The sequence below is a fragment of the Drosophila mojavensis genome, unplaced genomic scaffold, assembly GCF_018153725.1.
Source record: "Drosophila mojavensis isolate 15081-1352.22 unplaced genomic scaffold, ASM1815372v1 contig_136, whole genome shotgun sequence".
In the NCBI taxonomy this organism is placed as follows: Eukaryota; Metazoa; Arthropoda; class Insecta; order Diptera; family Drosophilidae; genus Drosophila; species Drosophila mojavensis.
In genome coordinates, this window is record NW_025318667.1 from 2,931,934 (window position 1) to 2,946,636 (window position 14,703).

Genomic DNA, 14,703 nt, shown 5'->3' on the forward strand with positions numbered 1-14,703 from the left:
CTGAATTGCTAATGTTAGATCCATTCGAACGTTATATACACGAGTCACATGATACAAACGAGCATACGAAGGCGAAAAGTTACCATTCAAAATATATTATCTGGATATAAGTCATAAAGATATATAAAACATATTTAAGACTTTTTTGTATATATTTTTATTCTGAGATTTTTTTTTTTTTAAATTGGGCATTCGAGCCGATGCCAATGTCAAATTGCTGTAGGCTACAATAGCGTTTAGTTAGTAATTATAAGTAGCTCTGTGTAATATATATATATATATATACACAGATGCAGATATAGTACTAGGCATAGGTATCGTTAGTTGTATTTTGTATATAAACTGCACTTATTTATGTAGTTTCGCTTCACGAATCACACAGTTCAGTGAATAGCTAACTGCTCCTACGGACATTACAGATAAGATTAAGATCTGGATATCAGATAGAAAAAGAGAGAATTATCCATCGAACTAGCTTAGAGTGCGCACCGCAAATTTACTCCTGCATGGGTGAGCGGTTGGCTAGAGAGGAGAAGGAGGGAATTTTCATGTTTTTGATTGAATGATGCAAATACTATTTACGTATTCATATATATATATATATATATATATGTATGTATATATCATTATTCACATACAACTCTACATATACATGTATATATCGAAGGATCCGATGCAACGAATCGAATTAAACATTATGCATTAAACTATTCAATTATTTATGTTTTATACATCATTATCTTTACATATATATATATATATATATAGTACGTATGCGTAGCACTCTATTTTATTCATAAATTGTGCTACAGAGCTTTGCGTTTGCAACTAGTTCTAAAAAAAACTTAATGAACAACATATATATTCATTGATTATCAGTTATCAATACATATATTTATATATACATATACATATATATATTTATATATATGCACATGTACACATACAAATATATGTAGTATATCTTAAGCAATCACATTATGTATTCGTATTTAGAACTAAATTATGAACGATTGGATGAATATTTTCGTTTTCGTTTTTGCATCCAATTACGAGGTGTGTGTGGGTGTATAAAAATTAAAGGGAATCTCATTTCAAGGCCATTGTTTCATTGCCTGAGTTCGGTTTCGCAACACAAAAGAAAGTTAACAAAATCTAAATTAGACTCATTCTCTATTTCAGCTTCAACTTGTTCTCTTCTTAAATTTATACCAATTAAATCAAAACTTAAATTTCTTTTTCTTCTTCTCTCGTGTTTCACCAAGACCCAAATTTCAAATAGATTTTGATCCATTTTATGTTTTCATAAACGTTCTGTTGACTCTCAATTCTTGGGCTCTGGCGGAGTGGGCACACGCTTGACATTCATGCTGAAGAACTTTGACTTGACCTGCTCAATAGTGTAGTCTACCTCGATGGCCGGATAGCTAGACTTCTGGAAAAATGCAAATTAGTATGGATGCAATTTGTGATTATATTTCATTTCACTTACGTTCTGTGTGATATTCTGACCGCGCAGCTGCTGCCAGTTTTCTAGAATGTGAGCATATCGCAAATACTTCTCAAACTCGTGTAGAGTCTCATAGACATGGCACAGACCCAAATAATCATACTCCAGTCCGGAATAGGTGCGTCCGAACAAACGCAAACCTGTCGGAGGAACGAACATTAGCAAGAGGCGAGGAGAAACAACAGTTATGCTCACTTATGTCGATGCTGCGCAAATATAAGTCCTCAGCCTGACGGAATTTCTTCATTTGATAATTGTAGAGCGATGCGAGATGGCCAATGGATAGGCCCACCTCGTAGTCATACGGACCGAGCAGATCAGTTTTAATCCTGATCGCCTTTTGATGCATTCGCTCCGCCTCCTCGAAGCGATTCATTGTTTGATAGAGCCGCCCCAGATTTCCATAGTGCTTGGCCGTCTGCACATTCACCTCGCCGAACACCTCCAGCGACAGTTGCAGAGCGAAATTATGCAACTCCTCCGATTGTAGCAGCAGACCCTCCTCATCCATGCCGTCGGCAATTTTGTCCAACGCAATCTCCTCCAGCAGCAGCGCCTTCACGCGCTTGGCTGAGGCCAACATTAAGTGATTGCTGGGAACCAGAGTTTTCATGATCTTAACCGCCTCATCGACGTGCTCCTGGGCGCAGCTAAAGTCCCCGGTACTGTATTCATGGACATAGTAGGCATACGACAGATCCTCATGGGCAATCGCCACATGGAAGTTCATGTTGCCAAAGATGCCGCGGCGCACGGCCAGCGCCTCCTTGTAAATGTTAACCGATTGGAACACCGAATCCACATTCAGCAAAAAGAAACCGTAATCCAGCAGCGCATCGCCGTATTTCTGGTGATTGGGGCCAAAGTGTTCACTGAAGAGAGGGAGAAAGGGAGCGCATGAGCGAGATAGAGATATAATTACGATTGACATATTTCATTTGAGTTGGTTTCACTTACCGAGCCCGCCGCACCGCCTGACAGATGAGCAAATTGGCCCGCGCAAAGTCGCGCTTCACCACGCACGCCTTGGCCGCCTGTCGCAGTACATCGATCGCCACACTGCGAATGAAATCAGCTCGAGTCTGGCATATGTTTAACTCTCCACAGATGTGTATATACTTACCGTGTGGGCGCTGAAGCTTCCAAGTGGCGCATGGCCTGCACGCTCCACATGTGACTATTGTTATACTCGTTGCGCGCATAGTACATGGACGAGATTTGGGTGTAGGCCATCGCAACTAGCGGCGCCGGCACCGAGTCTGTCAGCAGGCTGTTTATCTCCATCAGCTCGGCGTATGTCTTCTGGGCGAGCTTGAAGTTGCAAAGTGAAGACTCTGCGTAGAGCAGGCTGCAAGAGAGGCATGCATATCGAATGAATATCAATTTTAGGATTGTGCTGCTATTGCTTACCGCTGCAGGCAATCGAGTCGCGTGATGATGCCATCCTGGAACGCTTGCATTCTCTTCAGTCTTTCATTGAGGCAGGAGAGCACCGCAATGCTCTCCTGCATCCAGCCAGCCTCGGAGAGAAAGCTGCCCAAGCGCAGGCCCAAATCGATGGCCATGACATCCTCATCGGGCAATTCGTCCATGGACAAGGCTTCGGCTTCGGCTTCGGCCGCTGCATGATTCTCTTTAGGCGTCATGTGATTTAGGCAACTGGCTGCAATAGCAACTACGTCCATTGTGGTGGCAGTGGTTTCAACTCCAGTTACAGTTGCAGTTGCAGTTGCAGCTGCAGCTGCAGCTCCCGTTCCAGCAACAGTTTTTGCTCCCGCTGGTTGAGCTTCATCGAGTTCACTCTCTTCTGTTCCAATCTCGGGCAGCGCAAAGCGGCCCACATAGGCATCGCTGAGGCGCCGCGGCAGCGCCTTGTTGCTGGCCATCAAAGCTGCCACAATGCGCAGCAGCTTGCCGCGGGCCGATGTGTAACGGACCAGACGACGGAATATATCTAGGTGAGACAACTCCTCCAATAATGTGTCCTTAAGGTCAGCTTGCTGGGACATCTACAAGACAATTGAGTTAAGTAATTAGATCAAATTCAAACGATGATTAAGAAGAGCTTACAGCTTTACAGCTTCTTAATGCATCTTCTTGATAAGCTTAAAGCTCTGTGCAAATAAGCTATAGCTCTAGAATCTATCCATAGCTGACTCAAAGCTCTTGCCTCAAATGATCTTAATAGGATGCTCGCAAAGACTCGGATGTAGCCTTTTTGTAGGTTCTACTTGATGTAAGCTGCATTTAATGCGAATCACACTTCAAACTCAAAACATTCTTCATCAGTTGAGATTCATTATAAATAGCTATATATAATAGCGGAATAAACAGTCTCTGATTTCATCAACTTTTTTTTTTTTTTTGCTGTTATCTGCAAAAAAGCTTCCCATTCAACAGCTGCTGAACACTGCTGATCATGGAAAAAAACAACGAATGTGCTCCAGAGCTTTGTCAACAACAATTAATAAGGCACAGTAATGGAGTAGTAAAAACTAAGTTCGAAAGAGAATACCTAGAATTTCGGCCAAAACAAGAATGGAATTCGTGTCAACATATTGATTTTGTGGAGCTCGCTGTTGATCAAAACAATCAATTAGTGGAACATCCACCAGTGTGGTAAAACATTGAGCGAATGCTGCCAAGAAGGCAGAGTATAATTAGCACCTACACACACATATACATATGTATATGTATGTATGTAGAATAGGCCGTCTTCAATTAAGCACACGTGTCATGGCTAACCAATAATATGAACAACTAAGGCATTACGCAACACTGGCCTCAGATCCAATGATCCACTGATTGGACAAAGATCTTTGAGCCGAGTTCAATGGCTGCGCCTTGGCTTGGAAGGATGAAAGTTCGACGAAAGGCCACACCGACAAAGCGAATGCGCTATTTTTAGTCAACAATAATAACAACAACAACAACAACAACAACAACAACAACAACAACAACAACAACAGCAGCAGTAGCAGCATCAGTTGATTATTGTTGTTGCTTTTGTTGTTGTTGATGACGCTACTCATAATTTATATTGTAATTGCAGAGCTCTCTTATGACAAACAATTTCTCATTTAAGAATTTACGTCTGTGTGCGTGAGTTTCTTGAAGCATGTGAACAATGCCGAAGTTTACATGCCCTAACGCAGCGCAAAATGTTCAAGTTTGGATACAGTGTATAAACAACAGTTAATAAAGATATCATATCGCTCAGCTACATATGTCAATGATATCTGTGCCATGTGGTTTTAGACAAGATTTAAATACAACCACAGGCACATACACACACACACACACGCACATACACACAAATGCACGCACACAGGCTAGAGCCAGCTGCGCGCACTATTAGACCAGAAGCTTCTACACGTAAACATAAACAGTGAAGAGCTTTACGATTCGCACGAGCTTTTCCTGCATGTGTGCGCGTGCTGCGTATGCGTTTATTTAGCTCAAACAAACTGTAAACCAAAACAAAAACAAAATGCGTCATTTGTTGTCCTACTGCAATTTTGCAGAAATTCATACAAATGAACGAATGTGTGCGTGTGTGTGGGTTCGCTTGTGTTTTGCTACAGTGAATGCATGTCAGCTAACTGTAAACAAAACAGAATAAGATATCGTCATACAATTCGTACGGTCCTGCTGCGAACGAGCTTTACAATAGAAGCGCAAAAATGCCGTAACAGCGCCGCAATAATTGGCGCTCGCACGCACACAAAGGCAACTAGATATGTATCTGTGTTTATGTGTGAGTGTGTGTGTGTGCCTGTGTGTGTTACAGCTGATTTTCTGATTGACTTGTTTGCAGCCTCTGCCTCTGCCACAGCGTGTTCCTTTGCCTTCTTTGCTTTGCTTCTTGAATTTCATTTTCATTTCTCTTTTTTCAGAACTCGCCAACGATAACGTGCGAAAGAACTTACCAGCTCGTAGACATCGATCAGCAGATTGTCCGGCAGCTCTGGCAGCTTGCTGATGCGCTTCAGCGTCGTCACTTTGCAGTCCAGGCAGTCGACAACGGCCATCAATGACAGATCGTACAGGGGGTCGGGACTGTTGTTGTTGCTCTGGCCGGAGGCCATTTTGCTTGATTCTGTTTCCTCTTGTTTGTCTTTGTTGATATGATGTCTGCACTTCTGAGTGTGTGCTTGTCAGTGTGTGCGTGTGTGTGTGTGTACTTGTGTATGTATGTGTTTGTTTTTACGTTGTTATTAGTCTTGTAACTTGATTTTGTTATTCAGTTTGTTTATGTGGCTCACTTTAATTTATAGTTGTACCAAAGCTTACAATAACACAAACAAAAAAAAAAAAAAAAAAAAAAAAACGCGGGTTGTAGCGAAGTATTGGACCTATGCGAAAAGCGCGCAAAAATACATAAGATTTTAATTAACAAGAAATTTAATTAAACATATTTTGTTTTTAGCCCACATGGCTGCTCGTCGACAGTGAAAATATGTGTATGTAACTGTGAATGGCTTGCAATGTTAACATTAACAGAACAAAAACAACAGCAACAAAAGTTACCAAATAAAAACAAAATAACAGCAAGTGTCACTTGCGCTAACTTCACTTTCTTTGAGACGTTCTTCGTTTTTCCTTTTCCTTTTCTTTTATTTGTGTTGTTGCCCAGCGACCAGCAGCTGCGGCCAATTTCACTACTGCTGCTGCTGAGACGAGTTGCTCTTTGTTACACACTCACACTCGTACTCATATACAGACACACGCACATGCACACGGACACGCGCTCGCATACAATCGAACACGCACGTACGTACACGCACAGCACCAGCAAGCCCAAAAAACTTGCTGAATTTGATTTGATTTCTTGTTTTTCAATATTTGTGCACTTACACAATATTGTGTGCATTTAATTGCGTCTGCTGCATGTGCCAAAATTTCGCACGTCTTACTGCTCGTTCGATGTACTGCATGAACCGTTCGCAGCTAGTCAATTGAACTTCTTATTTTATGTTTCGATTTTATGCCAAAAAATATAAAAAAATTTTTAATATTTGACTCGAGGATGAGAGCAGCGACATCACCAATCGCTAACTTACCAAAACTGCCAACTTATCGATACATTTTGTTAACATCACGCGGTCAACCAATAACAGGCTTGATTTTGTGCGTTAACATGCGCAGCTTTGCGTTAACAGCATGATAACGGTGGTATTTAAATCGAATTTCGAATACAACTTTCGATAACAATGCAATTTGCTTCGTTTTCTATTGTTTTTGAATTTAAGCTGTAATGCCAGTCTCATATTTTATTGATAAACTTCATAATTTGGATATTATTGCTAAATATTTCGGATATACTGAGGGAGCATTGTCCGCTTGCGGTTTGGTTAACTCAGAACAGGTCAAATGAATCGTCTTCAACCTCAACGATCCCAAAGTCGTTGGTGCTGCCAAACATCCACCAATGGCGCAATATGTTGCGAATGAGCAGGAAGCGAGTCGTCACAAATTCAAAGAAATGAAAGAATAGAGCGCTGGATGTGAGCAGTGCACAGGATGCGACAAACACCTCCTGTACCGTTAACTGCTCGGTGCTGCCCTGATTCAAATTATCCATGCAATGTAGCACCTGTACACAAGTAAAGAATCGCAGGTAAGCCTCGATCGTTCCCACAACCAATTGGCGTCCAATTAGATGCCATTGTCTGCACTCGCTCACCTGCTGCAGTATGACATGGGCGAGCGGCATTAGCGAGGCACTGAACAGCACGTGCTTCACAATCATGCCACAGCAGCGACCGCAGCAGAATGCGCGCATCATTTGCTTTAGGCTCGCCCGATCCGCAGTTATATTGTATGGCGCATTACAGATCTCGCATCGATTATCGCGACGATGCATGATCCAGCGTTTCAAGCACTTCAAATGTATGTAGCCCTGGTTACAAAGGACGGTGAGTAGTTAAAACAATCTGTTAAAAGCAATAAAAAAAATCCTCTACTCCTACATTTCTTTACCTCACGTTTTTCCTTACTTTCCGCTTCTTTTTCTACTCTTCCATTATTCTTATACAACACTTATTTACCACATATATTTCCCTCTCTCATCCAATTACTTTCCCTACATTCCATTCACTGATATTCTCCCACCTCTACTCTCATTCATTTGTTTCACTTCCTCATTTCTTTCTCATCCCTAAGCTTACTGTCACTGCTTTACCCGTCATTGCTCAATCTCTCATTTCTCTCCTTCACAGCTCTCTAGCTCTCTAACATCTTTATCATTCCTACGCTGCTTCTGTTCTTCCCTGCTTTTCACTCTCTATCACTTTCTCTTTTCCTTGTCTTTCTCCTCTTCAATTCTTCTTTGAGATTTTGCTCTTCTAATTCAGATCTTCTCACTTTTCCATCTAACCTTCGCCTCCCTCATACCATTCTCACTCATTTTCCCTCTATTCCCTCTGCGTTCCTCTAATCGCTTCTCATCTCCCCCTCTCTCTCCATCTATTTCAGACTTTCAACTTACCACGCTGCCTTTGCATTTGCATGGACAGTTGATAATCTCCATGTCGCTTCGATGCCAGCGACAGATGCGACACGAATTGCCAAATTCATTTGCCGAATGGACGCTATCCTGGTTCGCCGGACCCGGCGCCGACCCTGCTGGCAGCACGATCCCCAGCTGCGTGGCCCCGACACCACCGCTGCTACCGCTACCGCCACCGCCACCGTCAACTTCTCCAACACCACCACCACCACCACCGCCCCCCGTTGAGCAGCTGGCAGCGCCGCAAGTGCCGTCAGTCTCAACGGCTACCGATGGCCCCGTCTCAATCGAGGGATTGCTCAACGCTTGGGGCGTGGCGGCGCTAGCCACAACGCTATTCAATAGCCGCAATGCAGTTGCCTCCGATAGCGGTGGCTGCTGCTGAGGCTGCTGAGGCGGCTGCTGCTCCTGCTGCTCCTCGCGCTGCTGTGCCATGTCGTCTCTGGCCCCCGTCAATCAATGCGCAACAGACACCGCTGCCCTCTGCAGTTACCCTGGCTGGGGTTAGGCAATCGCGTTCGTTGTGTGGGTTCGGTGTGGGTTTATGTAAAGACTTTATGTGCGCGTAACGAACTAAATTTTGATGCACGAATTTCACACGTAATTTTGTTTGGACATTTTACACAAAACTTAACGCTCGACCTTCACAGCATGTCTGAGCCTCGGTTCGACAGCCCTCGCTCATAAATTCAAACTGACAGCCAACTGCAGGCCTACTCTATCTCCATCCATTCACTGTTCATCGGATGTGTGTACGTTTCCATGTGAATGGCATAAACTCAAATTGTTATAGATTTCGATTCGAGCTTATCTCAAATTTTCACTAAAAATTCAATCATATATTTTTCTATAAATTAAGGATTTTTCTATCAAATCTGAAGTTCTAGTTTGTTGGGCTGTTTCTTTAACATATATTTAAAACATTTTCTTTTATTTTTCAATAATTTGATATATTCATAATTATAACCTCAATAATTCGCCAAAAGCTCAATAATTCCGCATGAATTTTTCGCAATCATCAATAATTATGCTTATTATTCGCCATAACCTCACATAGTACTTGTATTAAGCGCCATAGCTTCAATAATAATACTTATTGTTATTCAACATAGCCTCACTAATGGGCTATGCTTTTCACCATAATCGCACTATTTATAAATACATATATAATGCTAATTTACTCATCTACTCAATCAATATGGTTTACCACAAAGCCCACAAGTTACGCATCTCTTTCGCCTTAACCTCACAAAGCGTATTATTTATTTACACAAAGATTAATTACATATTCGTTGTACAGCTACACGATATAGTCATTATTCTCTTCGCTTTAGCATCATTAAGAACTAAAATTGTTTAGCTTAGCCTCACATGAGCCATCATAACCTCAAACAAAATTATTTTTCGAATCAAAACCTCAGGAATTACTCATGTTGGGAATGCGGTACACCAAGGAGTAATGGGGTTGGAAGACTATGCGTTTGCTTAGTTCCGTTCGTAACCGATATTACTTATCTCCCCATTCATCCCACTTCCATTATCTCATTCTCTCCCTTAACACCGTCTCGTTCTTCCCACTGTCATCCTTACAAAATAAAACACACATTCAAAAATTTCTTTTTTTGTTGTTTATTCTTGTTCTTTTTGTTGTTGTTGTTCAATGTAAATATTAGCTGTAGATACAGTTTATATATAAATTATATATTTATGTTGATATCGCTTGCCGCTGTTGCGAGTTAGTAAATAGTTCGTAAAGTGTCCACGATCGCCCAAGGTTTGGGTCGTAGTATATATATAAAAAAAATTGTTTTCAAAAATGTTCCGAATTTTCTCGTATAGTTCAGCGGGTGTTAGTATCCATAATATTTTTCTTCTTTTTCCTCTTTCTTTATATAATTAATATTATGACAAAAAAAATTCAACAATTATTGCATAAGTTTTGTTTTTAGGTTTTCAATAACAAATAATAATAATAATTATAATAATAATAATAGTAATCAAAAATTCAATGAAAAAAAAAAATCAAATAAAAAAAAAAAAAAAACACAAAAAACGTACAAATGTCCTTTTGCTGCTGTTCAATGCGACGAGCCTGCCATTTGTGTTAGTATATATGTATGTATGTATATAGGGGTATTCTTGTTATTATATATAGGATGCGAAATGTCAATTAAATCTTGTTTACAATAATCAATTTTGCATTTGCTTTTGCTTTTGGGTTAAATTGTGGCTTAAAACGTAATGAATAGTTGGTTTGCCCTTTAGCTGTTGTTGTTGCTGCTGCTGCTGCTGCTGCTATTGTTGTTGCTTGTTGTTTTTATTGGCAATTGCGAAAACGACGATAGATGCTCTGCACATAAACAAAGACACATTTCCAGTCGGGTCGACTCATCTCCACCATATCTTCCACGTCTAGCAGAGGAGCAATGCCAGCTTTTTCGCTGTAACAGAGATAGCCAGAGATAGATATATATATCGATAACAATTAACAGAAGCTCAGTGCTGCTGACGGGCATCTGCGGATACTTACTCAGCCACGCTAAAGGCCAGCTCAAAGTTGTGTTTGCGAGTTTGTTTGGTTAGTTGACTGTAGTCAAATGCATCTGGCAAGAAATGATGTATCAGCGCACAAAAGGCCAAGCCGTCGGACCAGCTCGAGCTAAAGTTGCTTATTTGGACGTTCTGTGAATAATAAATGTCAATTACGATCAGTATGCGATATTTGCAGCCTTATTTTTAGCTAGAGCAGGCAGAGCAGCTTTAAACTTTTATATTTATGTTTTATCATTATTATTATCAGCAGCAGCAGCAGCAATTAAGCAAATAGTTGTTGTAAGCTCCAGCCCCAAAAAGCAGCAACGACAACGACAACAACAACAGCAACAATTAAGTTAAATAATAATTAGAATAATAATAATAATTATAATATAAGCAGGTGTACGGCAGTAACGTTTACAGTTACTTTAATGTCAAGGAGTCAAGAGTTGCGCCTCTGCTTTTTGAACGCTGCTTCCTCTTTCACTTCATATTCGCCAAGCCGACGGCGACGACGACGGTGACGTTCACCGCTGCTGTGTGTATTCGTGTGTGTGTTTATATGTGTGTGTTTTGTGTGTATGTGTGTATGCGTGTATATCATAGATGAGTGGCGCTCAGCAGCTCAGCCAGCGTTCAAGCATTGTTAAGTTTTTGTATTTGCGCTTTTCTTGTATCTAATTTTTTTCTTCATATCTGTTTTTGGTATTTTTTTTAAGGTTATTTGATTTAGCGATTAGCGTTTTTGTGTTAAACATTATTTGCAATATATATCTAAATGAAAACGAACGGCGGTAAATAACAAATACAAAAACAACAAAAAAAATCAAGTAAATCAAGATGCAAAAAAAAAAGAAATTAAGAAAAGGTAACAAATATAACGAACTATTTTAATGGCTGTGGCTTTGCGTTTGCGTTTGGCTGTTTTTGTCTTATTGGTATTTTTTTTTTTTCATTAAATTTAACTTTTTTGTTTTTTAGGTTTTGGATACCTCATATTCCTGCGTTTTGTGCTGACACCACTGCAGAAGTTGATCCTTGACAGTGGCGGCGCGCGCATTTAATGCCGGATCGGTAAATTTGAAATACGGTTGTGCTGAACCGCCTGGGGTCGTGGGTGTGCTTGTTGTTGGAGATGATCTGAACAAATGAGTCAAGGTTGGAGAAGGGGGCAGACGTTTTAGCGAAACTCACACAATTTGTTTATAATTGTTTGTATTTTAACTTTTTCTTTGTACTTTGGTTTTCTGTTTTGGGGGGGGTGTTCGAATTGTTTAGCTCGTGAGTGTATGTGTCAATGTGCGTGTGTGTGTGTGTGTGCATGTGTTGGATAGGATTTTTCGGTTAGCAGGAAAAAACAAATTATTAATATTACTGTTATTACTATTCAACGGTACTTTACTGTGTATATATGTGTGTGTGTATTTGGAGCTACGACAGGTGCATAAGGTGTTTTAACAGACAAAGAGTAAGAGAGAGAGTGGGAGAGAGAAAGAGAGAGGGAGCAAAAGAGACAGAGACAATCGAAATAAGGAGCTGCGTGCGCAAGCCCAACAGGCTATAGCAAGACAGAAAAACATACACATACATACATAAATACATATGCATGTACATGTTGTAGCAACAATTTACAATTCACCTACAAAAGTAAACCTAAACACAATTGACATTTAAATGCCGTTAACCATCACCAGAAAATGGACATAAATATATAAGGCGAAATTAGTGAGTGAATACGTGTGTGTGTATGCGTGTTTGAGTCTGTGTGTGTTTCTATTGTGATCCTTCACCATCTATGTATGTATGTATGTGTGGGTGCAAAAGATATGCAAACAAAATGTTAGATTAATTAACATTCGAGTTCGAACGCAGTGTTACCAAACGACTCCATAAATTAGCTTTAACATTTTCACGTTTGCATATCCTTTACAATTGGTTTATGTTTAAATAAATATAAAATGTGTTATTATTTTGTAAAGTATTTAATATTTGAAATTGTTTAACTTACTTTTGAGCCTGCTGCTGCTGGGCAGCTTTATCGAGCTGCTTGAATTTGGCCAGCGGCGAGATGTTCTTGTTGTTGGCAGCGCTGCCGCTCACAGTGCGTGTGGTAACTGAAAGTTGAGTTTTTAGGCAAATTTAGTATATTTTGTTGCACGTGTTGTGCTATCGATATAGCGGCTATCGGATTACCTTTTGTTGTTGTTGTGGTGACAATTGCGCCGCCATCTTTTGATTTTGTCTCGGTGCGTTCGCTGGTCGTTGAGCTTTGTTGCTTGTGTTGTGCTGCATGGCGAAAGGTGTTTGTTTGAGAGGCAAGTTGCGAAATAGAAGAAGAAATAATTACAGCAATAAGTCGATGGGCATGCACACACAATAAATACAAATCAACAGCAATTAAGTGAGTTAAAAAAAAAGAGTTATTGAAAAAATGTTTGAAGGGAAAAAATTGTGTTAGATAGTTTAATAATATTATTTATGTACTTTTTTTTTACATATTAAAATAATATTTTCAATTTTTTGTATCTTGACTAGTCTAAGAGCAGGCAACAATATATATGCGACACACGAAACGAAACACGTAGATAATTAGCAAAAATTGCAAATATTTGTATTTTTTTTATTTTTTTTATTTTTTAGTCAGCGGCTAGACAATGTGGAGTAAAATAAATCAAAAATGGCATTAGAATTCTTGCAGCAAAGAAACACGCGCACAACCGGCTGTTCCATGCCGCGCGTTCCATCAAAAACAACAACAATTATACACAACGAATAGAAACAAAACGGAAAATGATTCGTGGCCGTTGGCGATTTGGTGGTTGGTGTCTGATGGTGGAGTCGCTGGTGGTGCAGCGGCTACGCTGCTGCTGGTGGAGCTGTTTGCTTGCAGCGATCTCAGAACTCAATAAACTTAGGAACTACAACATGCAAAATACTCTTTATATACAAAATACAAATAAACGAACCAACATGCGAGTAAACAAATGGAATGGAACAAAAATATATCTAGAGCCAGCACAGCTAACTGGGCAGCTAATCGTTAAACAAAAAATGTAGATATATTTATGATGGATGAAACGATAAATAAGAACGCTAAAGAAGGTGGGTGGACGGGAATAAAATATATATACAGAAAGAAAACTAAGTGAGAGAGAGAGAGATAGTGGAGGAACAACATGGGATTTTTGTGTGTGTATGTGTATGTGTGTGTGTGTGTGTGTGTGTGTGTGTGTGTATGTATGTGTATGTATATTGTTTATAACCAACCAGCCAACGGAACGAAACGTAACGGAATGAAACGGAATTAAAACGTTAAAGCGCTAGATAACTTTTGTACAGTTGTGTATGCTTTGGGGGGGCTGGGCTAAGGGGGCAGGCAAAAAGTATATATGTATGTATATATATTTACATATCTATACATATATATATATTTATGTATATGCAGTTAGGCTGGGCGAAATGTAGCAATATGGTAGTACATGGAACGCGCTGGTAAAAGGAACAACAGCAACAACAACAAGCTGGCAACGCTGTACAGTTGATGTTTGCATTTTTTCACTCACAAATCGTAACGCTTGAAGTTTGTCTTCGGCATAGTAGTGCGGCTTCACATAAGTATCTTTCATATCGATATGTTATCGATACATTTTGTTTTTCACTTGATGGGCAGCTAGGCTAAGGGCTTTGACTATGTGTTTAGGCGTGTGTGTGTGTGTGTGTGCATGTGTTGGTATTCGTGTGTGTGTGTGTGTGTGTGTGTGTGATGAAAAGCAAAAGAAAAACCCCTGCTGTGGTCCCTCCAGCTAACTCCACAGACTCGTCGCAAATGTGGAAACGAAATGGAATTGAAACATGACTAGAAATGGGCTAGACTGGTACGTTTTGCTTGCCTAAGCCTACGCTCAAATTGAACAGTTATCGATAAATGTTAATCAGTACAGTTACAGTCCGACCTACGATGTGCGTCCCTGTGTGTGTGTGTGTGTATGTGTGCCTGTGTGTGTGTATCGTTTGTTGTGTCCAGTTGCGTCTCGCTGGGTGGCTCAAACTGGAATGGCTGCTGTCTGTGTGTATGTGTCTGTGTCTCTCTGTGTGTGTGTGTGTGTGCGTCAACTAAAGAACTTATCGACTTATCGATAAACGTATC

The 14,703-nt window shown here is 40.3% G+C and overlaps 3 protein-coding genes across 17 annotated transcripts in view; all 3 read right to left on the minus strand.

The window, feature by feature from the left end:
- Positions 1-1,156: 1,156 nt before the first annotated feature.
- LOC6585483 (amyloid protein-binding protein 2) lies at positions 1,157-6,583 on the minus strand. Of its 3 annotated transcripts, XM_044008898.1 has the most exons (8): positions 6,368-6,583; positions 5,440-5,865; positions 2,921-3,519; positions 2,634-2,858; positions 2,468-2,569; positions 1,706-2,382; positions 1,493-1,650; positions 1,157-1,435 (listed from the first exon to the last, which is right to left on the minus strand). In XM_044008898.1, the coding sequence occupies exons 2-8, from the start codon at positions 5,596-5,598 to the stop codon at positions 1,325-1,327; spliced, it is 2,031 nt and encodes a 676-aa protein (XP_043864833.1). In that variant the 5' UTR covers positions 5,599-5,865; positions 6,368-6,583; the 3' UTR covers positions 1,157-1,324. The 3 variants fall into 3 exon arrangements, with proteins under 3 accessions (XP_043864833.1, XP_015016409.1, XP_015016408.1); XM_015160923.3 differs by lacking the exon at positions 5,440-5,865; XM_015160922.3 differs by having other exon boundaries at positions 1,157-1,432; positions 5,440-6,583.
- A 151-nt stretch (positions 6,584-6,734) lies between these two features.
- Positions 6,735-8,723, minus strand: LOC6585482 (E3 ubiquitin-protein ligase MARCHF11). 2 transcript variants are annotated; one of them, XM_002011074.4, is made up of 3 exons: positions 8,001-8,723; positions 7,197-7,412; positions 6,735-7,106 (listed from the first exon to the last, which is right to left on the minus strand). In XM_002011074.4, the coding sequence occupies exons 1-3, from the start codon at positions 8,454-8,456 to the stop codon at positions 6,870-6,872; spliced, it is 909 nt and encodes a 302-aa protein (XP_002011110.1). In that variant the 5' UTR covers positions 8,457-8,723; the 3' UTR covers positions 6,735-6,869. The 2 variants fall into 2 exon arrangements, with proteins under 2 accessions (XP_002011110.1, XP_043864854.1); XM_044008919.1 differs by having other exon boundaries at positions 6,735-7,412.
- A 1,558-nt stretch (positions 8,724-10,281) lies between these two features.
- Positions 10,282-14,703, minus strand: part of LOC6585480 (serine/arginine repetitive matrix protein 2) — a 48,025-nt gene continuing 43,603 nt past the window's right edge. For 10 of the 12 annotated variants that reach the window (XM_044008851.1, XM_015160918.3, XM_044008846.1 and 7 more), the window contains 5 exons: positions 12,750-12,842; positions 12,565-12,670; positions 11,549-11,696; positions 10,552-10,703; positions 10,282-10,462 (listed from right to left, as the gene is read on the minus strand). In XM_044008851.1, coding sequence (XP_043864786.1) covers positions 10,339-10,462; positions 10,552-10,703; positions 11,549-11,696; positions 12,565-12,670; positions 12,750-12,842 — 623 coding nt within the window. In that variant the 3' untranslated portion in view covers positions 10,282-10,338. Of the gene's footprint in view, positions 10,463-10,551; positions 10,704-11,548; positions 11,697-12,564; positions 12,671-12,749; positions 12,843-14,703 lie in introns of those variants that run through there. The other 2 variants (XM_044008853.1, XM_044008861.1) reach the window with 2 other exon arrangements.